The 21540-nt window shown below is 54.3% G+C and overlaps 1 protein-coding gene across 5 annotated transcripts; it reads right to left on the bottom strand.

Annotated features, from left to right (window-relative positions):
* Nucleotides 1-11167: 11167 nt before the first annotated feature.
* On the bottom strand, nucleotides 11168-21165 carry LOC138915525 (ral guanine nucleotide dissociation stimulator-like). Of its 5 annotated transcripts, XM_070222234.1 has the most exons (14): nucleotides 20967-21165; nucleotides 20412-20528; nucleotides 19357-19547; nucleotides 17792-17904; nucleotides 17297-17658; nucleotides 16299-16514; nucleotides 15836-15939; nucleotides 15292-15358; nucleotides 13707-13760; nucleotides 13214-13288; nucleotides 12617-12649; nucleotides 12130-12251; nucleotides 11820-11923; nucleotides 11168-11494 (listed from the first exon to the last, which is right to left on the bottom strand). In XM_070222234.1, exons 1-14 carry the CDS (start codon nucleotides 21099-21101, stop codon nucleotides 11337-11339), a joined length of 1851 nt encoding a protein of 616 aa, XP_070078335.1. In that variant the 5' UTR covers nucleotides 21102-21165; the 3' UTR covers nucleotides 11168-11336. The 5 variants fall into 5 exon arrangements, with proteins under 5 accessions (XP_070078335.1, XP_070078332.1, XP_070078336.1 ...); XM_070222231.1 differs by having other exon boundaries at nucleotides 12130-12649; XM_070222235.1 differs by lacking the exon at nucleotides 12617-12649.
* Between the last annotated feature and the right edge of the window lie 375 nt (nucleotides 21166-21540).

Genomic DNA, 21540 nt, shown 5'->3' with positions numbered 1-21540 from the left:
CCCAAAATTTTCAATATATATGTTTATATATATATATACACATACCTGAGAAACTGAAAACCATGATTCCTTCTCAATTTTTCTCCTCCTACATACACCATAATAATATAATAAATACTCATCTTTAATCAAAAGCATCATATCCCTGAGGTCTAGTCTATGAGATATACATCATGACCACAAAAGCCTCCACAGTGAATAAGAAGATACTCAAATCTGTTCTTTATGAAAGAGTTTTGGACCGATAGGAATGGGAGAAAATCATCAGTGACTATCTATAAAAGAAACAGAAGTCAAGATTTAGCAAACACTGCTCAATATCTTGAGAAAGTACTTATCAAAGATACAATGCAACTAGCAAGTAGACGAACAGAAATGACAGGAAAATGTCTCCAGGGCAGCCAACTTAATCCCCATTCAAGTAAAGACACTTCATAAAGATACGCTTCATATTCTTGATGGGACAGTCTTTCTTGACAATATCAGAAAATTACTGCGAAGCACTGTACTTTCAAATCTTTCTGTTAAAGTCGATAATTACAAAGCACAGAGTTGAAGGCTCTATGAGGATGGATGCCTTCCACCTAGTGATTGGACACCTGCTGTGTTCTAGGCCCCAGAGGAATGAATACACAGGACAGCGCTGTCTCTGACCACAAAAGGCTAAATATCAAGTGTGACCCGACATGAGCAGACCACCAGGTGGCTGGCTCTGTAGAGACACAATCAAAGCCAAGGTAAACACTCTACCAAAATCTACAGTAGTGGGGACGGCAGTAGTGCGATACATACCGGGCTTCCCAGCACTCTGAGAATGATCATAGACAGCAAAGCCCTGAGGTCTGAGGGTGTCAAGGGAGCAAAATGTGAAGCGATGTCATCACTGTTCTGGTTTTCAACCACATCCTCCTTGGGCCCCCTCTCCTGGTCCTCCGAGGACTTTGCCCAGACTTGTGTAATCCCACTTTGGGGACAGTACTGCAGATTGCTGTGCATGCATCAGCCTCCCTGCAGGTCCTGAGTTATGGAATTCTCCTCATTTAGCCCAATCAAGCATGTTGTATACTGAGTAAATGACACAAACTCATTAGTAAAATTCAAGTCAAAATAATAAGCTGAGCACTGAGCGATTGGGACTGTCACTGATTGGCAGTCCACCCTCTAGCACCCTCACCAAAATCAAAACAAAACATCAAAGTACCGCCAATAATACAATCACTAAGTCTTCCCTTTAGGGTATGTCCCTCAACTTCTGCTGGCATTCTTGTGTGGAAGAACAGAGCTGCAAAGATGAATAAGAGACAGACCCTGCTCACAAACCAGCCAGAAAGATGCAGGGTAAAGAAATAACTCTGGGTCCACGTGCAAAGAGCTCTAAAGAGGGGCAAACCGTCAGGAGCACAGAGAGCACACGGTGAACCAGCCAAGGAGGAAGCGTCAGGGAAGACGACGGCATCACAGTGGGGCCTCAGAGGTTGAGTAGGAGGCGACAGGCACAGTCTCAGTGGTGAGAAGAGAGATGCATGTCTGAAACATCCAGATTGACAACAACGAAGACCCGAAATACTCTAGCAGCCAGGATGCTCAGTGTCCATCTTATGACACTGAGCTGTGACATTTTTCCTGTCAATTTAGCTGGTGTTACCAGACATTACCACAGTGCGTGTTTGTGTATTGGGGGATTCAGATGTCATTAGCAAATTAGGCTGTGATTTGAGCAGCGCGGGCTCTCCACATGTCACTGCACATCTCCCGTAGAACTGCCCGGCCCGGTCCTCGGTGTAGGTTTCCACCTCGGACCCTGTTTTCTCAGGACACAAAGCAGCCATCCCAGCTGCTGGCTCAGGCTGTGCCAGCAGACACACATCCTGACAGGAGAGAAGCGACATGTCCTCCTTTTCCTTCCCTTTACATCCTACGGCGCCGTGATAGTTGGTGCGTCCTTCCGGGCTTCAGAAACAGTTCAGACCTTCACCGAGCCTTTCCAATCTAAAAACTTCTTGCCTTTCCCCTCACTTTCCACCAAGGGGGTCATCTCCTGCTATGTTGATGAGTTAGATCATTACAAGAAATACTTGAGCTCACTGCCGCAAAGTCTACAAATATCCCACCATTCTTAACCATCAATGACTCCTCTCCTGATTCCATTGAAAATTCATCTTGATCCTTGGTTTAGCCTAATTGTCTCCCTTCTTCCTCCTCTCTAGAGAAGTTTTATTATTGATTCCAAACGTCATGTTCTCTGCTAGCAATCTCCCCTCCCCTCCCCCATCGAATTCCTTTCACTCATTCAATCTCTTCATTGTTGAAACAACAGCCTCTCCTGAACCCATTTCTCTCTAGTTCTCGCCCCACGTCTTCCTTCCCCTTCACAATGAAGCTGAAAGATCAGTGTTCATGGAATTACCAGCTCCTCACTCCCCCACACTTCAGACAATGGTCTGTGTATTAATCAATCTTGATAATATCACAGCTATCTCCCCATAATTAAATCCAAAGAGTGTTTCTGCATCTTTCTATTACTTGGAACAAACGCAGAACCGGGCCACGATTTTCTTTTGGAATGATTCCCTGTCCTCCGTTTCTCGACATCTCAGGCTCCTGACTGCCTGTGAACCAGCTCACACTCCCTGGTGTCCTTCACAGGGTCCTTCTCACACAGCACTATTGCGAAAGCTCAGGACTCAATGTGAGCCCTATTCTCTCCATTGACCCTACGTTGTCTCAGTACTCTTGTGCATTTCTTCTATTGCTTCAATGCCTTCCACTGTTATCTCTATGATGACGATGTCTAAAAACCACGTCCAGATCTTATTTCTGAGCTATAATGCTCCAGGTGTATGTTATAGGCACCTTAAGCAAACATATTTCCAACGGAAGCTGTTAACTCCCCCTCGCCAACTAGACACCCCTTCACCTCTCGGTCTCCGATCTCGTCTGATGACTACAGTTGACATCCAGGGAGTGATGTTTAACGCAAACTCTCAGAACCACCTGACAGAACAAGCACTGCTGCTGCCAGCACACTGAGCAGTCACCCTTCATCTCCGCCCCAGGATCCACACTCGTATTCCTACTCTATACTCCGTTTCAGTTCAAAACGTCAGGTCCTCCGAGATCCCTTTGTTCAAACTGCTGCTGAAGTAAGCCTTCCCTCCCCGCCTGTTGTCTGGTGACTTTCCCTTCAGGCCACTGTGGAACAAATTAGGACATTCTTTTGATTGCATATTGTGTAACCTTTGAAATTGTCTCAAATAATAGTAAAATGATTATAATCACAGTGGATATTTGACATCCGAGATATGAAAGTATAGAGCAGAATCCTGATTTTATAAAAACAAATGCATGTTGACCTCTGCAGGGAAAGTTCATCCTCTGTCGCACCAAACAGCATCATCCCAGGGGATGAGACAGTGAAGCACGAGGCCTGTGCTCATTAAAGAACAAGGTTCCTGCCAGGAGGCCAGTAAGTTTGTTTTTCCATTGTTTCACCTCACAGTTAGACGCTTTGCGTGCCCTACGTGAGCAATTCATTTGATTTTTTTTGTTTCTTTTCCAGATTGGCGCCTGAACCAACATCTGTTGCCAATCTTTTTCTTCTTCTTCCCCTTCTTCTTCTCCCCAACCTCCCCTCCCCAGTTCATAGTTGTGTATCCTAGTTGTAGGACCTTCTGGTTGTGCCATGTGGGATGCCCTCTCAGCATGGCCTGATGAGCCGTGCCATGTCCCTGTCCAGGATCCGAACCCTGGGCTGCTGAAGCGGGGCACGGGAACTCCACCACGTGGCCGTGGGGCTGGCCCCCCAACTCATTGAATTTAACATGTGCGCTCTCTCTCTCTCTCTCTCTCTCTGGGTTGTCTTGTTTCAGTTTCGATGGGCTGGGGAGTAAGGTGAACATCCCTGAGGACTCCCCTTGCTGAGTGGACATGTGTGGTCCTGGTGAAAGCCCTCACCCAGTGGGGCTCCTAGAGATGTGACTCAGGGCCACTAATTCCCTTTTGGTGCCTGGCAAACTGGGACTCATCTTCCTCTGTCTGCTATTTGCTCTGTATTATGTCTGCTCCTTTGGAAGACAAAAATTTGTGTCCAAAGGGAAAGTTCCAGAAATGCTTCCAGGGATGATGATGGGACTTTGATTTCCAAGTGAGTATTTCTGGCATCTGATTCAATTCCGTTGTCCTTAATCAAAAGCTGGCTCGTTCTGGATTGGTTCCATCCTTTCACAGCGATAGCACCATCTTCTACGGTCATTACCAAAAATGATCATTTCGTTTGAAAGCTCTTCCCTTAGAAGCCACTGCTGTGTTAGTACTTTATCAAGTTAAAACACTTAATTTTACATGCCTGGGTTTCTGTTTTGGTTTTTTGGTTTTTGAAAGCAGCTGAGCATGTTTGAACTGAAAATGAAAAGTATTTATTATGGAAGTACCCATGCTACCTCATTAGGATAGAATAGGACATATCATTTATTTGTTATAAGATGCGAAAATTCAGAAGTTTTCCCTTGATCGGTAAAATTGCCCCTCTCAAGAAAGGTTTTTTTCTTTATGTTCAGTAACTTATTTTGGAGACCCACGGGGTCATGTCCAGTGAGATAGTTCTGTTGGAGTGAGGATAGTGCTGCTACAACCTGTCCTTCGTGCCACCTGCGACATGCCCTACTCTGCACCAAAGACCAAGGACGGTCCTTCTGAAGACAGGGCTATGTTTGCATTATGAGTTGAGAGATGCTGAAAAGACCTCCTATGGTTTCCCTTATACCCTACACTACACAAATAGACACTTATGCTTTTAAGTCTTGACATTTCATCTCGAGTGTCTGTTAAAACGTGAGTATCTAGGATAGAAAGCGGCTGTCCTCCAGAATCTTACCAGGGTTTCCTGCTGGCCACTTTGGAGGACAGAGCAGAGTGACCCACTAGGGGAGGGGCGCATGACTGCCGGGCCTTGGGGAAGAGCTGACCGGAAGCTGACTCACCAAGGACTGTCCATGCTTGTCTTGGTTTGCAGTGACAGCAGCTGAACGCAACTTAAAGGATTTTAATTTGCATGCAGCTTTGCACAACAACTTTCCATCTTACTTCATCCTCCTTGCTTCCTGTGACATTTGGGGATAGGATAGTTTCAGGGATTCACTGAACTCGTTTACAGTGTTCAAATAGTCTTGTATGATGTGTGCGCTTGTTAATTGAGGTATAATTGACATATACTTTATATTAGTTTCATTTGTACAATATAATGATTTGCATGTATCGTGAAATAATCACCACGATAAGTCTAACTAACGTCTGTCCCCAGACGTAGTCAATATTCATTTTCTGGATGAGGACATGTTGTGTTTTAAGGTGCAGAAGAATCGGTAATGATGTCATACTTTTCCGTATGCAACTTGATGAATTTGAACATAAGTGTCCACCCATGAGACCATCACCACCATCGAGGCCATAAACATATCCATCATCTACCAAAGTTTTCTCCCACCCCCTTTACTATTATCATTATTTTGCTTTAAGAACACTTAACAGAATATATACTCTGTTAGAAATTCGAAGTACAAAACACAATACCGTGAGATTGCTACATTATACGCTAGGTTTAATTTTTAGAGGAACCTCCAGACTATTTTCCATCATTACAGTATTAGTTTACGTTCCCATCAACAGTTGCAAGGCTTCCTTTTCCTCCACAACCTCACCAACATTTGTCACCTCTACTTTTTTTGATAATAGCCGCCCTAACCGGTGTCAAGTGATATCTCCTTGTGGTTTTGATTTGCATTTCCCTAAAGATTAGTGATGCTGAGCACCTTTTCATGTGGCTGTTGGCCATTTGTGTGTCTTCTTTGGAAAAATGGCTATTCTACTCCTTTGCCCATTTGTTAACTGAGTGCCTTGGTGTTTTTGCTATTGACCCGAGAGATGAAAAAAGAAAAAAAATGTCCAGGCATTATGGATGCTTCCCAGTTGATGCAGATGATTTTGTCTTTATGGTGATGACAAAATATCGTGTTGTGTGCTTTTTCTTCAGCAGTTATCATAAGACTAGCAGTAGAATGGCAAAGCAGATAATCAGGATCTCCCGGGTTTCCAGTTTTACAACACAAATAAGACGAGTGGTAAGGAATTTTTGATTATTTCAAGGAAATTATTGAGATCACAGTCCGTGGAATGTAGGACTGACAGGTCCACGAGGAAATTAAAGTGAGGACATGGTGATCTGGCATCACTTCCGATCTGAAGGAACAGGTATCTTCTGTATGAATGTTTGAAGACATATTGGAAATCAGGAATTTGTGGTGGATGAATACATTTTCTGAAGGGTTTATTTCTTTATTTAGGAGGAAGATTACCCTGAGCTAACATCTGTGCCAGTCTTCCTCTCCTTTGTCCGTGGGATGCCTCCACAGCGTGGCCGATGAGTGGAGTAGGTCTGCACCTGGGATCTGAACCCGCAAACCTCAGGCCCCTGAAGCAGAACACACGCAACTTTAACCACTCAGCCATGGGGCTGGACTCTAACTTATTTAGTTGTGAACATGATCGTTTGGGTTATGTAAATGTCAGGACCTGGGAGTGAGTCGCTAAGAGTGGGGTAGTTGATAATGTCACAATTGATTTAGACCCTAAAGAGGCTAAGAGCAACAACTGGCCAATGGGTTAACCAAAGGAATAGTCAGAAAACACAGAAAGGATGGGAATTGGGATCTATAGTAAGCTGGGGGATCACGTGTCCTCAGAGAGAGTGCCAGGACTTGCACAGATGAGAATGGCAAGAGCAATAAAAGAGAATAAAATCACACTGAAACAAGGAGGGGGTGTTACGAGACGGGGGAGGAAAACTGATCTGGAGCAGTCCTGAGTTTTGACCTTGAGCTTTCTGTCCTTGACCCAAATCTGCTTGACGATGTCCTGGGACACAGGTCAGAAGAGCTCCAGAGGGAGAGAGGAAGGGTGGAAGTACAGGGAAACTGAGATAATTGTCCTAAGAAGCCATGCTTCATTTCTCATTTGGGTCCAGTTTCATGATTACTTTTACAGGACGAGAGGAAAAGAAGTGATGATGGTCAAGTCTTCGCAGAGGAAGCTGCGTGATCGTGGGAATCAACCCAAACCAAAGCCCGGATTAAGAATTCCCATCTCTTTGAGGATGCGCAGTTACATATTCAGAAGGCCAGTTACTAGAATGCCATCCCACCCAGCAGTGAGGGGTCACTGGGAGAGCACGTGGCACCAGCCCCAACAGGTCTGCTGGCAGGAGAGAAGTGGCAAGCCCTTTGGAACTTGCCGTAGCCTTGCAAAATTGCACCTTGCAGCAGAGGTGAATTCCTGCGGGGTGCGCTCGCATGGGGTGCCCCGTCCAGTCCCATACACACCCCTGCCCTTCCTCAGATTTGGCAGAGATGATTCTGGGAACTGGTCTGGGCATCCCATAGCTCCACGGCCAACAATTGCTGGTGACTGTGGAAGATCTGAGCAAACAGGAGGGGACGGGGAAGAGGGCGGGAGAGAGCGATTGTGGACAGGCTCAGCAGCCAGGCAGAGAAAGTGAGCGCCCAAGAAGGATGTGCTGACAGCACCAGGAAAGAGAGGAGACGCTGGTGCCCCTGAGATGGAGCCCGGCACTTCACTGACGTCTCCTTGAAGGGTCCCACGTTTTCTTGCTTGAGCTCTTGCAACTTCAAGACATACCAATCCTTTTCTTTTATTAAACTCCTCTGTGGGACGTAGGAAGCATAGACAGGGATTTCTTGTGGAGGAGAGACTGGATTTCAGCTGAGTAGAGCAAGGAGGGCTTTCCGTTTCACGGTGCTCTCGCATTTTCCTTTCCGAAGTATATTATTTATCTGCGCTTGAAAGTCACAGAGAGTTACCGATTCGCGGGATGATTCCGTTGTCGCCCTCACAGCGACACAGTAAAACCTACCTAGTCGGAATGGATCATTCCTTCTGTGCAATACTCCGGTAGACTCCAAAGATCATTTCAAAAGCGCTGGTATATCTCTGTTCTCAAATAAGAGGTCTGCTTCCAGGTCTCCATTTTTCTGCTCTTTATTGCATGTTAATTCAGAGTTGCAAGGAGGAAAGACCACATTTGCCTCAATCTTTAGATCTCTATGTGCTGGAAATGGGATTCACAGAAATGGACAAGGCCTTTGAGGGATCGTGCTGTCAACAGAGACCTTTTCCGGCATCAGCAACGTGACAATAAACCGCTGCTTGTTAGGACTTGATTGTCTATTGGAGGGATGGAGCTTGCAGTATTATGGAAATCCTCTTTAGAATTGCTTACCTTCACGTGACAGATTTATCAGTTTCTGAGAGTGATGTGTTAAAATAACCTAGGGTGGCGCAGGGCTTAAACTGGCCCACTCCACTTTGGAGGCCCGGCATTGGCACGTTCGGGTCACGGTTGTGGACATTCACACCGCTTATCGGGCCATGCTGTGGCAGACATCCCACGTGTTAAATAGAGGAAGATGGGCACAGATCTTAGCCCAAGGCTAGTCTTCCTCAAGGGAAAAAAAAAAAAAAACCGAGGAAGATTGGCAATGGATGTTAGCTCAGGGTGAATCTTAGCCCTTGGGCATCTTCAGCTGTGGTCATTTGCAAAATATGTAGACCATGCATGTACTGGGCAAGCCCAGGCAGGACAGCGCAGCCGGCCTCCCGCCTGGGTGCTTGGGGCTGCTTGTTGTGGAGCCTCTGCTGGAACCGTCTGGGTGGATTCAGTGCAGAGAATGATGACAACGGACTGCCTTGCTTCACCCTCAGAGTTTCCCCTGAGTTTTCTCCATCTTGACATGCAAAGCAGACACTGTCTGGAGCCCTCGTGTTCCTCTGGGACTCGGGCTTCCCTCTGCTCCTCAGCCTGGAGAGGAGGAAGCCCACGTGTGGACTTCAGGAGATTCCTGACCGCGTTTTGTGGGCTAGCACGTCCTGGGCTTGAAGTCCCCAGGGAATGAGCAGAATCCAATCCAGGTAGGACTGCCATGACCCAGACCCTTCAGGAAGGCAGGTTATGGTCCCCTAACCAGGCAGAGCACCATGACCAGCCGCGGGGTTTGTGGAGGGCGAAGGGAAGATGAAATGGGTCCTGGAAGAAGGTGCTTATAAATACCAGCTACCGAGAGGGAACCAGCTGCAAAACCGTGCATTTGAGGAGTATGAGTATTATTTCTTGATTCTGTTTGGAATAAGTTAGAGTGCATGATATATTTGTGTGTGAGTGAACATATATATATAGCTCTCTCTCTAAAATTTATATCAAAGTAACATAAAGACTGATGAGATACAGGTGCTGCACATGTGGGCCTCTTTTTGCTGGCGATCAGTTCATTTTTGGCCATTGGAAGCCCAAAGAGGCAGCGAGTTATTGTCCTCTGCCGTCTGGTAGGCTCATGACAAACAAAGCGCTGCAACCAAAGGGTCGGCTCTCAGGAGCCTCACGGCCCTGTGAGGGAAACCCCTTGGACACGGTGTCTTCCTCCTGGGCCTGGACTAGCCTTGGGACTTGGCACTTCTCTTTCTCTGTGGCGGGAAGGTACAGCCGGCTCCGGCTTCCATTTAGAAAGTCACCTTCCTGGATGGCTGTGCCATACCAAGAAGGGCCTGGGCTGCTGGGAACCAGCATTTCTCCTCAGCTGCTGGCCGTACTGAGGAGGCCTCCCTGGCAGGGTTCACGCTGCTGTGTGTCTGGGTGACACTTGCAGCCATCAGAAAGGAGGGGAGAACTCAGAAGGGCCAAGCACTTCCTGTGGTCCTAGTCTTACAGGGTCTTTCCCGGGGTGGGGTGGGGGGGGGGCGTTCAAAATGCCAGGTGGTAACCCTCTAGCTCCTGGTCACCGGGTGGGTTCTTGGAGTGAGCTCGGAGCAGTGTCTGCTCACCACCAGACTGGAACCATTTAAGTGTTTTAATTTTGTCAGGCTGTGTTTACCCGTCATCCGTTTGCTTGCGTTCCCTGCTGGACCCCTCAACCACCCTCCTCTCACGACTCATCTCTGAAAGCTTCCAACGGGAAAGGTTCACACCCACACCATAAACGGAGCATAAGGCTGGGCAAGAGAACACAGCCCTCCGAGGGGCTGCATGGTTTATAGGCTCAGGTCCTCCTGCCCCGTTAGGATGAGTCAGAAACAACATGCCTGAGTGTGTGAACAGGTGATTGCCTGAGACCACACACCTCAGAACCACAGGGGCCCAGATGTCACCCTGGGCAGCGAGGGAGAGTATAGGTCATTCTTTGGCCAGGATTAGGGTATCTAATGTTTGCAAAGCAGACTCCACCCGTGATCCGTCAGACCCTGCCAGGGAGGAGTGGCCACGAGGTACGGGACAGAGAGGCCGAGGCATTCGAGGGAATTTCTGCCCTTCCAAGAATTGCAGAAGGAAGTGCACGGAGGCAGGAAATCCTGGTGGACAAGGAGCAGTGATGCGTCGGGAAGGATGCCCAGATGTAGCCTTCAAAGCTGCATCACAGATCTGTCCCCCTGGATACCAAACTTGCAGGGAAAGGAATTCAGAGCCGTGGACCAGGATCCCAGAGGATTCCAATCCAGGTGAAGGGTGAACATGGAGCCCCCAGAGGGGCCGGGGGAGGGAGGGTCCTGCCTGCCCTTAGTCCATCTGCACATGACCTTCTCCGGCCTTGACCCTCCACATGCACGTTTTGAGCTTTTACATCGTTCTCTGCACTTAGAGCTGCTGCTGTCCAGAGCCTCATTAGAAAACGACAAGTTCCTAACATCTGGTGAAGAGGAACCTCCACAAGAGAAGCCGAAAACGTGGCCTCTCCTCCAAAGGGGTGGAAAAGCAGCCACTGTCCTGGGGCAGGTCGTGGTGCTGGCCCGTGCCATTTTAAAGACACCCGCATTCCAGTGGTTGTTGCTCTGCCTGTGAAAGTACCTCCACCCTCTAAATGCCAGGAGCTCTGGGTGCTGTCTCTGCTCCTGGCCCACGTGAACCACACTGAAATGAAGCCGTCCTCTGAGTAAGGGGGGGCGCGGAGGTGTCCCTCAGTATCCAGGGAGGGGCCTGGCCCTTCTCCCTTCTCTCACATACAATAAGCCGAGACCCTGCAAGATTTCTTCATTCCAGGAGGAACGCGAGAGTCTGTGTCTCCTTGACACGAGCACAGGAGGGGAAAGAACCAGACCGTGACTCGCAGGCTGGAACAGAAACAGGATTTTAACATCAAATTCAAAACTAGCACTAACTACTAACACGAAAGAAATACGGCCCCTTCCCAAGTGGTAAACAGGCGCTGGGGTGGAGCTGCCAGGCCTGTGGGGTGGGGTCGTCCCCTCCCTCTTGGGCTCCAGGGCTCCCAGGAAAAGGCTTAGAATGTTCTTCTCCCCATCAGCATGGGAGGAGCCGGCCTGGGGCCCCGCGTGTTTCCCAGCCGCGTCCCCGCCGCTGAAGAGCAGGCTGCACTCGAGCTGTTGGAAGGACCGGGATCTGCCACTGTTGCTGGGTTCTGCGTCAGGGGTCTGGTGACTGAAGAGAAGACACTGATGATTGGGGGGGTCACACCAGTATCCCAGCCCAACACCTCAGCCCCACTGCATTCTGCTCCAAACCTTGTCCTGAGTGTTCAGTCAACACTACCCCATTGTCCCTGACATGGGAGCTGGCATTTCGCTTCACCCATTTCACAGAAGAGGAAGCTGAGTCCCACAAAGGTCAAGGGAATTGTCCCTCACAGGCCTGGTCAGCAGTGGAGCTGGGATCCCCGTGCCGGCTGTCCATCTCCCTAGGCCCGTGCTTAGCCCGAAGCTTTCCGGAGCCCCTGGCTTCAGTCCCTGCCTGTCTGGACACTCACCGAGCCCTGAGCTGAGAGACGCGCGGTTCTTCTTGGGCAGGAAAAACCGGCGCATCTTGCCGGCCCTCTCCTGTGGGGGCTCCAGGTGGCAGGACAGGCTGTAGCTAAAGGACAGAGGGGACTTTTCAGCTACCGGGAGCCACACCTCAGGTGACCCTCCCAGAGACGGCCAGCAGTTGGAGTCCCAGGGCCCCACGGGTGACCATGCGACAAGCCCCGGGACTGACCCGGAAGCCACGGGCACGGGCTCCCTGGAGCTGGCCATCAGAGAGAGTCCGCCTTGCCCTCACCAACTCCTGCCCCGCCTCACCTCTCATCCTCGCTGAGGGGCTCCATGGCCTCGAACCAGGCCCCAAATCGCTCCTCAGCCTCAATGTGGTAAAGATGGACTGCCTCCTGGAGCAGGAAGATCTGCTCAGTGACTTTGAATTCCTGGGAGAAAGGACATGATGCAGACGGGGCCTGGGTGGGGGACCGTGCTGGGGACTCAGACAGGTGAGAAGAGGGTCAAGGAGCTGGTCTGGGGTCTTGGCCCACATGGGAACCCTCCTTCCCTCCAATTCCGTGCAGGACTTGCTCGTTCTCACAGTTGGCTTGAAATAGCTCCTCCTGCAGGAAGGTGTCCTTGGTGCCAGCCCCTTCCCCCACGCACCAATGGGACGCCTTTCCCAGCTCTGGGTGCCGAACTCTCCCAAGAAAAGCAAGGCCCAAGGCATCGGGCCAGAGAAGGTCTTCCCCGGAGGAGTCTCTGATTGCCACAGCCCCACCCTCCGCACGGGGAGGCCACAGCTGCTCACCTCACTCCTTTTCTCAAAATTGATCTCATTTCCCTGGAAGGCAGAGAGCCAAAGCCCATGAGCAACAGCCCCCTTAGCCCATAGCTAGCCCCCGTCTCCACCCTTTCTCAGGTTGCACTACCAGCAGGGTCGACCAGGGAGCAGGCGCTACCAGAAACGGGAATGGGTCCCGGGCAAGACTCTGAGCTCCAGAGCAAGGAGGCCACGGGGCTATGGCTCAGGGACATTCTAAGACAGCCCTCTCTGACAGACAGACAGACTGAGGCCTCAGGCAGGAAGGGATGCTCAGCCACTCGTGTGCTTCCTGCCTTGGAGGGGCCTGGCTTCACTCCCTGCAGGGGCGGGGCCTGAGGGAGAGGCTGAGTCCAGCTCAGACACACCCTCCAGCAGCTCCGCAGTCAGGCAGCCTGGACTGGCGGCTCACCTGGATCCTATATTCACTCATCACTAAGATGGCCATGACACCCAGCTCCCGGGGTGGCTGTGAGGCCCTCACGAGAGGACTCTGCCAAGGGTTGTGAGCTCAGGCCTCAGTGCAAGTCTCTCCTCCCAAATCTCCGAATCCTGATCCCCAGCTCCACCTCCAGGCTCACTCACCTCCAGGTAATCCTCCATGTTGGTGTCCAGCAGCAGTAGGTAATTGAGGAATGTGCCAAGGAAGGGGATGAGCCCCTGTGCCAGCGGGGTGGAGACGGTGATGAGATCCCGCTCTCAGGAGCCGTCAAAGACCTCTCCTCCACTCCTCACCCCAGCCTCCTGCCCAGCCCAAGCTACCCACCTAGGCGGCCTCCCCCCAATTTCCTCCTCTTCTCTCCTCCAGGAACCCCAAACTCCTCCAGGCACCTCCCAGCAGCCGGCTCTGGCAAAACCCAGGGTACGTGGTCCCCGCCCCTCCCTGTCCCAAATCCGTTGTGCGCCCATCCGTTCCAGGCCTCCTCCTGGTCACTTCCAATGCAGGCATTTCAGGTCTGTGGCACCAGGAGCAGGGCTGGAGGAGAAAGGCTCCCTCTCTGCTGGTAGAGACCTCCGGCTAGGAAGGGGAGTCCCCTCTCCTGCGACTCCTGGGCCCCTCCTCCACAGGCACCCTTACCTTCTGGGCACCTGTGGGGCCCGTCTCCAGGCTGGTCAACATAGAGGTCGCCTCCTGCCAGGGTGTTGACAGGGCCAGTGAGCCGACGCTCCCCTCCAAGTGTCCTCCCAGACCCCTCCCAGATCGGGGACCCTGGACATGTGGCCCCAGTCACCTGGTGCCCCTGCGGCTCCCGCCTCCAGGGTGCTCTGATTCCAGAGCCATCCCAGCTCCAACACTCACTCCTGTGTGACCTTGGGCCCGCCCAGGCCTCCCTGAACCTGTTACCTCGTCTGGAAGGTTTGACGAACTCTGTCTGCCTCCCACAGTCTCCTGAGGCCCAAGCGTCATCTGACCGTCATCACTGCTCTCCGCTCAAGCCTGCCTCTGGAGCCAGGTCCAAGCTCCCCACATTCCTCCCCACCCTTGAGCCTCGGCACCCACTGTGAGGCCTGCACCACGGCTCATCTCCCTCTGGCTCCCAGATGAGGAGACCAAGGCCCACACAGGGGCAGGGACTTGCTCAGGGGGCCCCAGAGGAGAGGCTGCTCCCCCTCCCAGCCACAGGCCCCTGTCTCCTCTGCCTTCACACCACCCTCTGCCCAGCCGCTGACCACAGTGCTGTCCTCGGGACTCTCAGGCTGTGTTCGGGCCCCCAGCTGGGCCGAGCCACGGATGGAGGGAGATGAGGTGTCTCAGGAGGCCTGGTCAAGTGGCTTCTGCCAGCCCCAACGCCCAGGAGTCTCTGATCCCAGGCCGAGGCCAAGGCCTTGCTAAAGCCCTCAGCTCCCTAGGATCCCCTCAGGGAGTTCCCCTGCACAGAATTCTTTCTTCATCCGCTCAGGATGGGGACCCCGAATGCCACGTCTGACTAGCAGGGGAGGGGGCGACCAGGGCACTGCGGGGTGGCATTTCCTTTCTGTTTTACGAGGAAACTTCTGACGTCTGGGCGGGAAGGATCCCTGAAGAAGCCATCAGTTCCCTGGGCACTTGCCCTTGCCCTCCGGGGCACATGTCATCGCCAACAAGGACCTGGGTGAGCATCCCACTGGGACTGTCTGCAGCGCCCACTTTAGGGGCCAGAGTGGGGAGTCACCGAGGGGACACAGATCTGTCCCAGGTCCAGTGTCCGTCCCAAGGCTGGGAAGCCCCTGAGTGCCCCCGGCCCGTGGGATCCGGCAGTGCCCATCCCTCAGGCAGGCAGGGTGCCCTTCTTGCGAGGCACAGTGAAGACAGAAGGAGCAGTGGGGCCCTGGCTTCCTGAGCACAGACTGGGCTGACTTCGGAAGAAAGGAAGCCCGCCCACTCGCTCCAGCCAGTGGCCAGGAGGAAGATGCAGGGCAGCTGATGGAGCAGCATGGAAGCCAGACACCGGCACCTTCTGCCAGGTCCTCAGCCTCCTGGAACAGTCCAGCCCGCACCATTCTATCCCATGCCCCTGGCCTCCTGTCCCAAACTGCCCCCACCTGCCCATGGAGCTAGCACATCCCTCTTCCTGTCCATCTTTTCCTGACCAACTTCACGTGACAGGAGAACCAAAGCTCATCCTGCCGGGTCCCCTCCCCTCTCGCTCCCCCTCCTTCCAGATGTGCAGCCTCCGTCTTACCTTCACCAGCTGCCTCCTGCTCACCCACTGGTCTTTGATGAACCTCTTCAACTTTCGAGAGCTCTTCCTGAGGGGAGAGGAAAGGAGGAAAGAAAACCCGGGGCGGTTGAAGGCGAAATGCCTTTGGCTGAGAACCCGGAAGGTTCAAAGGGCCTGGGGCCTGGACGAGGGTTTTCCCCGGGTTCTTCGGAGCTCTGAGGTCACCGTGGGACTCGGGTGGAGGCTCTCCTGCGGTCACCTGGGGCCTCCATTCCCACTCCGACTGAGCACATTGTTTCTAACAGCGTTGGTTGCCGATGAGGGCTCCGTTGCTGCGAAGTACACCCTTGGAAATCTCCAGTGTGGCTCAATCCAGGATGTGACAAGGGGGGAGCCACTGCCTAGGGTCTCAGAGAGTCTCAGAGACCCGAGCAAGGTGGCCAGTCCCCATCCCTAGGGTCCGCTGCCTCCCAGATGGTCCTAGCTGAATGAGGGGTCCATGGCAGTCGCACGGGGGATGTCTGGTCCGCCCTGGTGGTGCTTGGATGGAGCACGGCCTACCCACCTGGCAACTCGTCCCCATGTCTTTTGCAGACGGCTGATGGAGGGGCTCTGCAGAGCAGACACGATGGCACGCAGGGACGCATAATTTCCAAGGACTCGGCACTCCTGAGGAAGGGAAGGGAATGAGCTGCGACGGCGGGCTGGAGCCCTGCTTCCTCTGGCTTGTGTCCCCTCGTGGGCTTCTGCTGTCCTGGATGAGGCAGATGCCCAGGGAAGCGAGGGAGGGCACACCTGGGAGCTGATGAGTAACGCTCGCGGGCAGGAAGATTTTAGCTCAACCCAGGGCGGGAAGGGAGCTTCCCACCACTGGGACCAGCACTCAAGGTCAGCAGGCCCTTGGCAGCAAGGGGCCTAGGACTTTGCCGAGGCCCAGACCACCGACTTCAAGGCTGAAAGCTGCGAGAGGAGAAGGGGCAGTCCCCCTGACTCCAGGGAGGGGCTCCCTGGGCCCTGCCACTACTGACCTTGGCCACCTGAATCCACAGCTCGACGACTCTGGCCCTGTCCTGGGCCGTCATGCTGAGGTCCCCAAGGCACGTCGTGATGACGCAGCCGGACACGTGAAGAAACTGGTTGATAGTGGCCCGAACCGTGGGAGCCAGGTACTCCTTGCTCCCATTGGGCCGCTGGCACCACACAAAACCCAGGCAGTGGCGGGGCTCCACCTTCTTGAACAGCTCCTGGGGAGGATGGGGACTGTCACCTGACCCTGCCACACCCGAGCTCAGAGTCTGCAGGCCCCCGCAGCCCCAGGCAGGAGGCACTGGTCAGCTGCAGCTCAGGAACCTGAGGAGGTGGCCTGAAGCTTCTGGGAGTCTCTGGGTTTTGTCTGTGTCCGCTGAGGCCGCCCAGCGCAGGATGACCGAGGACCCACTAGGGGCGGGGAAGAGAAGTCCCATTGGCTCGCAGCCCAGTCTTGCTTCCCCCAAGCACCAGAACACGGCTCACACCTGCCCATCTCAAGGGGCATCTTCCACCCGTTCTCATCACCCCCTGGTCCCACTCCCCTTTCAGCTGCACGTTCCCCCGAGGCAGCAACAACCATGGGCTTTGTTTGCCTGTCTTCCATGTAGGTAAGGACGCACTAGGTGTCTAATAAGTACGGAGGCTGTTGAGGCCTCCTGGGCCGATGGGTGAGTGACCCAGGACTTGGCAGCACTCCAGTGAGCTTCCCTCCCCCACCAGAGGGCTATTCTCTGCCCCGCTTCCTCTCTGTTCGACCTCATCCATCCGCACAGCCACTCTGCCCAGCAGGTGCCCGCCCTTGGTGTGCTCTCTACTGTCCATGTGGGGACAGCAAGGACTTGGGGGCCAGAAGGTGGCCCAGGTCACCCGGTGGGTAAGTGGGGGAGCTGTGACTTGCACCCACATCGTTGGATTGCGGCTGAGGGAACAGGAGGTCTGGGGCAGCTGATGGCCCACCAAGGCGGGCCCCACCTAGCCCAAGAGCCCCGCTGCTCACCGCATCCATCCGGGTCAGCTGCTCGGCCACCAGCTTCGGAGGGAAGTCCAGCAGCTTAGGCCTCTCCTCTCTCAGCTCGGCGCTCGCTTCTGCGGTGACTTCGGCAGCTGGAGGCAGAGATCGTCCAAAAGTCAATGGCGCATCTTGCTCCAGCTCAGAAGCTGGCACTGGGGCTGAAGCTGATGGCGCTCGCTCCGGCCCTGGAGAGGCCGATGGAGGTGAGGCTGCTGGAGGTGAGGCTGCTGGTGGTGAGGCCGCCTCCAGCTCCGGCGCGGACGGTGGAACTACAGCTGGAGCTGCCTCTGGCCCCGGAGCTGGCCCTTGCTCTGGCTCTAGAGCCGGCAGGAGCTCTGGAACTGGCGCTGCAGCGGGAGAAAGAGAAAGTTTCACCTACGTACCCGACTTTACAAGACAGGAGAGACTCCGCTGTCTTGAAGGGAACCCCAGCCCGTGAACCCCACCGCAGACAGTCTTCCCAGACTGCTGTGCCCTCACCTTCCAGCTCTGCCCTCCTGGGCCCCAGATGTTGCAGCTGGACCTGGGGAAGGTAGGCAGGGCCTCCCAGGTGCGACCCAGGCCAGATGACACGCAGAGAGGCCAGCCGCATCCTGAAAGAGGGAAAGGGCGTGGGCTCCCAGAAATCCTGCATTGGGTCCAGCCAGGTTCCCACCATAGAAGACGCGGTACTGGGCGGAAGCAGTTGGGCCACAGAGCCAGAGGCCTGGCCGTCGCTTCCACACTGTCCTCCCAAGGCACCCTGCTTTGGGTCTGGGCCCTGTGCCTGCCCCTTTCCACCAGGGGGGAGTCCCACCCCGGCGCTGACTCCTGTGTGGCCATCCTGGCAGTGGCAGGCCTGCTCATCCAGCAGGTGGAACACGGGGTTTGTGTGAGTCTCTTCTTCCCACTGCCACTCTTCTCGCAAAGAGGCTGGACACAGTCCAGCCCAGCCCTCCACGCCCTTGTGCAAGTGGACTGAGGACTGAGGCCGATGTGTGAGCGGCTCGCTAACACCCCTTCTCTTCTGGGCCTGCTGGTGGTGGTCAGAAGGGGTGGATATGGAGAAGGGGAAGCGGAGGGAGACGGGACTGTGGTGGGGATGGGTCGCCAGGGAACAGCTCAAGCCAGCCTCCCCTCTGGTTCCCAGGGGCTCTGGGACCCCACCCACAGCTCTCTTTCACTCCTATCCCCTTGCAGTAGAAGCCATCAGACCTCAGCCCTCCCAGAGGAATCAAAAGATGAGTGAGATCAGAGTTGTGCCGGGCCCGCCCCAGCCACAGTCCTCTGTCCTCTTGTTCTCCCCCAGCCCTGTTCTGTGGAGACAGGAGGCCCTCGTCTGGCACTCAAAGAACACTCAGGTCTTTAGTTGGCGCTGGGGTCCATCATGCATGAGAACGTGGGAAGAGGCCTCCAGTCGTAAAGGAGCATAGGAGGGCATCCCCTGGGACAGGCGGGGGACAGGATCTGTGGATGATATGGTGTGTGACTATCTGAGTCTCAGGCTGCTGCGGGGGTCCAGGGGCTGTGTCTGCTTCATTCACTGCGTTGTGCCAAGTGTCTCTAAAGCTCCCGCATGTCACAGGTGCTTAATATACAGTGTTCTCGAATGAACTCCAACCAGAAGCATCCCCGGTAGCTGAGTGGGCCTGGGGCCCCTCTGCGGCCCCGGAGACCCCTCCTTGGCTACTCCAAGGACCCGCCCCACGACCAGCTGGATGGAATCCCACACTCCCTGCCAGAGTGCTTTCCGTGTGCCTTTGCAAACTCAGAAAGGCCCCATCCCAGCGATGGGGGAGCAGACTGCTCTTCATCGGGGAGAGGGAAAGAATAACCAGGAACAACCACGGCACGTCTCTCAGCCCCTTCTGTAGAGCCAGGCCCCAGGGAAGCACCTGCCGTGGCTCATCCCATTCGTGCCCACCAGAACCCGATGAAGTTTATCCTCTCCCACTCCACTTTGCAGAGGAGCAATCGAAGCTCAGAGAGATGGAGGGCCGTTTCCAAGACACACAGCTGGCAGTGGGCAGAGTCACCACTGTGCTGAGGAGGGGCTGGGCACTCACGTAGCAAGTAGGTGGTCCAGGACCCCGTGGGAGGTGAGGACAGCCGCGCAGTCAAACACGATGGTGGTGACGTTGGCCATGTTTCGAGGCGCCAAGGCTGGTCCTATGGACGGCGGCAGCCTCTCCAGCAGGCCTGCCTGGAGGGCCCGCATCCTGCAGGCCTCATTCCGCTGCCCGAGTGACTCTCCGCGCTGGGTGAGATGAGGAAGGACACAGAGTCACCAGCACCAGCGTGAACCTCCAGGAAGTCAAGGTCTGGAGGTCCCCCAGGAACTGTGAGCCCCTCAGGGATGTGTGCAGAGGAGGGACAGGATTGCCCACAGCCAACCGGTTTCCAGGCTTGAAAAGTCCAATTTGAGTTTGGGCGGGGGGAGGATTATACGATGAGTTCCTCAGGACACTTGGCTGGCTTGGCAAGGACAGACCGCCCCGCACCAAAGCGTGCATTAAGAGCACTGACCAGCGAATCCAACACAAACATCCCCATTCTAGAGATGAGAGGACGGAAGCTTCGGGCTGCCAAGTGGCTGCTCAGGGTCCTGTGGGTCGGAACTGAGAACCGCCCTAAGCCAGGGCTGCAGGACTCCCCCGCTCCCCCACCTGAGGCTTCATGTGCTCCTGACATGAAGGGAAATGTCTGGTGGGAACCTCAGCCCTCCCCAGTCGGGAGACAGTGCACGGGCAGACAGACGCTGTGAGGATCTGGCTGACTACAAGAAAGGACGCTGGTTTTTCTTTCTTTTACACGAAAGGGAGGTTTGAGACCCTCGTTACAGAGGTTTCAGATTCAGAAAATGGCAGATTTCAAAGATGCCCCTGGCCGAGTGTGAAGCGCAAACATCAGTGTTTTGTCTACTCCGCCTAGGGTTAGGAAAGAGCGACTTCCCACCCTCCTAGGTAGCTGGTGAGGAGGCGTGGAAGTCCAGATTCCTTTGGGACTGGGCCCTTGGGACACTCCAGTGGGAAAGCCCTGGGCGGGTCCAGGGGAGGGCTCCAGATTTGACTCTGGATTGTGGACACACCCCGGTGATCTCAGGGCCCCGGGTGTCACTCACTCTCCCCTCAGTCCAGCCCCGGGCAAGGTCGGTGGTCTGCTGCACTTGCCCCCTGTCCAGGGAGATGGAGCCGTAGGACCCATGCGCCAGCTCCTGGACCATCTCCTGGGTGGAGCTCTGCAAAGACAGCGTCCGGTGGCCGCGGCGGCAGGTAGCAGGGGCCTGCCTGCACTTGCCCACAGGGGGAAAACTCTCCCGCACACCGAGCACAGACAGAGGGGCATCCGCATAGACCTCCAGACAGGGAGCGAATGAGATGACACCTCACGGGCTTGGGATTCACCTACGGGTAGGGCGGCTTGGCTCCCAGCACTCACCTTCCATCCTGCCAGCCACCACCTGGGATATGAACACGACATACCGCCAGGCTTCCAAGCCCTAACCGTCTGCTCCCGTCCAGGGTAGCTCCACGCTCATCCCTGCCTTCCGTCACTCCATGCCCGCCAACACACACACACAATAAGGGTCAAGGGGTGTGGGGCTGCCCGCATGGGAGGGTGGGATCACACTTGTGGCCTGACCCGGAGTGGCCCGCCCTGGGCTGCCTTGTGTTACCTGAGGGTTCCTTCTTCCGAATGGCCTGAGGTCTTGGAGGTGCGGTCTCAGCCAGTGTCGACAGCGCTGGAGAAGACTGTCATTGTTGGCTCTCTGTGCGCCAGAGCCTCGCAAAGAGGGGATACATGAACACATCCTCCTGTGTCGAGTGTCTCTGGTCAAATGGGCTATGTGTACAAAATGGCTGCCTGGTGACCAGAGTTCTAAGCTCTGTTGGGGTCGGTCGCCAAGGAAGTGAGGTCATGTCTCCAAGGTTCCAGGATGGGGGGCCCTTCCCTCCATCAGACCCACCCAAAGCCCCCTCGGGGCTGTTGACCGCTCACCCTCCTTGCCCGTGTCATCTCCCGAGCTGTACAGAAAGTTCCATCACAGCCCTCCCCACAGCTCCTTGGGATCGGAACCAGCGCCCCAGCTTTGAAGAGAGAGCGCCCAGTTCGGATCTCCTTTTTCCTAGCAGTTCTGTGTCCTGGAAAAGCCACTGTGCCTCTCAGGGCCTCCCCAGTCTCCCAACCTGCACGATGGGATGGCGCTAGAAACACATTCCCAGGGACGTCTTCGGGTGGACATGTGATAA

Source organism: Equus caballus, chromosome 9 (assembly GCF_041296265.1).
Source record: "Equus caballus isolate H_3958 breed thoroughbred chromosome 9, TB-T2T, whole genome shotgun sequence".
Lineage (NCBI taxonomy): Eukaryota > Metazoa > Chordata > Mammalia > Perissodactyla > Equidae > Equus > Equus caballus.
Note: the sequence above shows the minus strand (reverse complement) of the source record. Positions and strands in the feature narration are given on the sequence as shown.

What these genes read in the sequence shown, in the direction of transcription:
- LOC138915525 (XM_070222230.1), bottom strand. Translation starts at nt 21,101, where the DNA reads ATGTGTTCATGTATCCCCTCTTTGCGAGGCTCTGGCGCACAGAGAGCC. An exon ending in AGCTGACCCGGATGGATGCG is followed by an intron (nt 16,515 to 17,296) that starts GTGAGCAGCGGG and finishes CATCCTCCCCAG; the next exon opens with GAGCTGTTCAAGAAGGTGGA. An exon ending in GCCCCACAGGTGCCCAGAAG is followed by an intron (nt 13,289 to 13,706) that starts GTAAGGGTGCCT and finishes CCGCTGGCACAG; the next exon opens with GGGCTCATCCCCTTCCTTGG.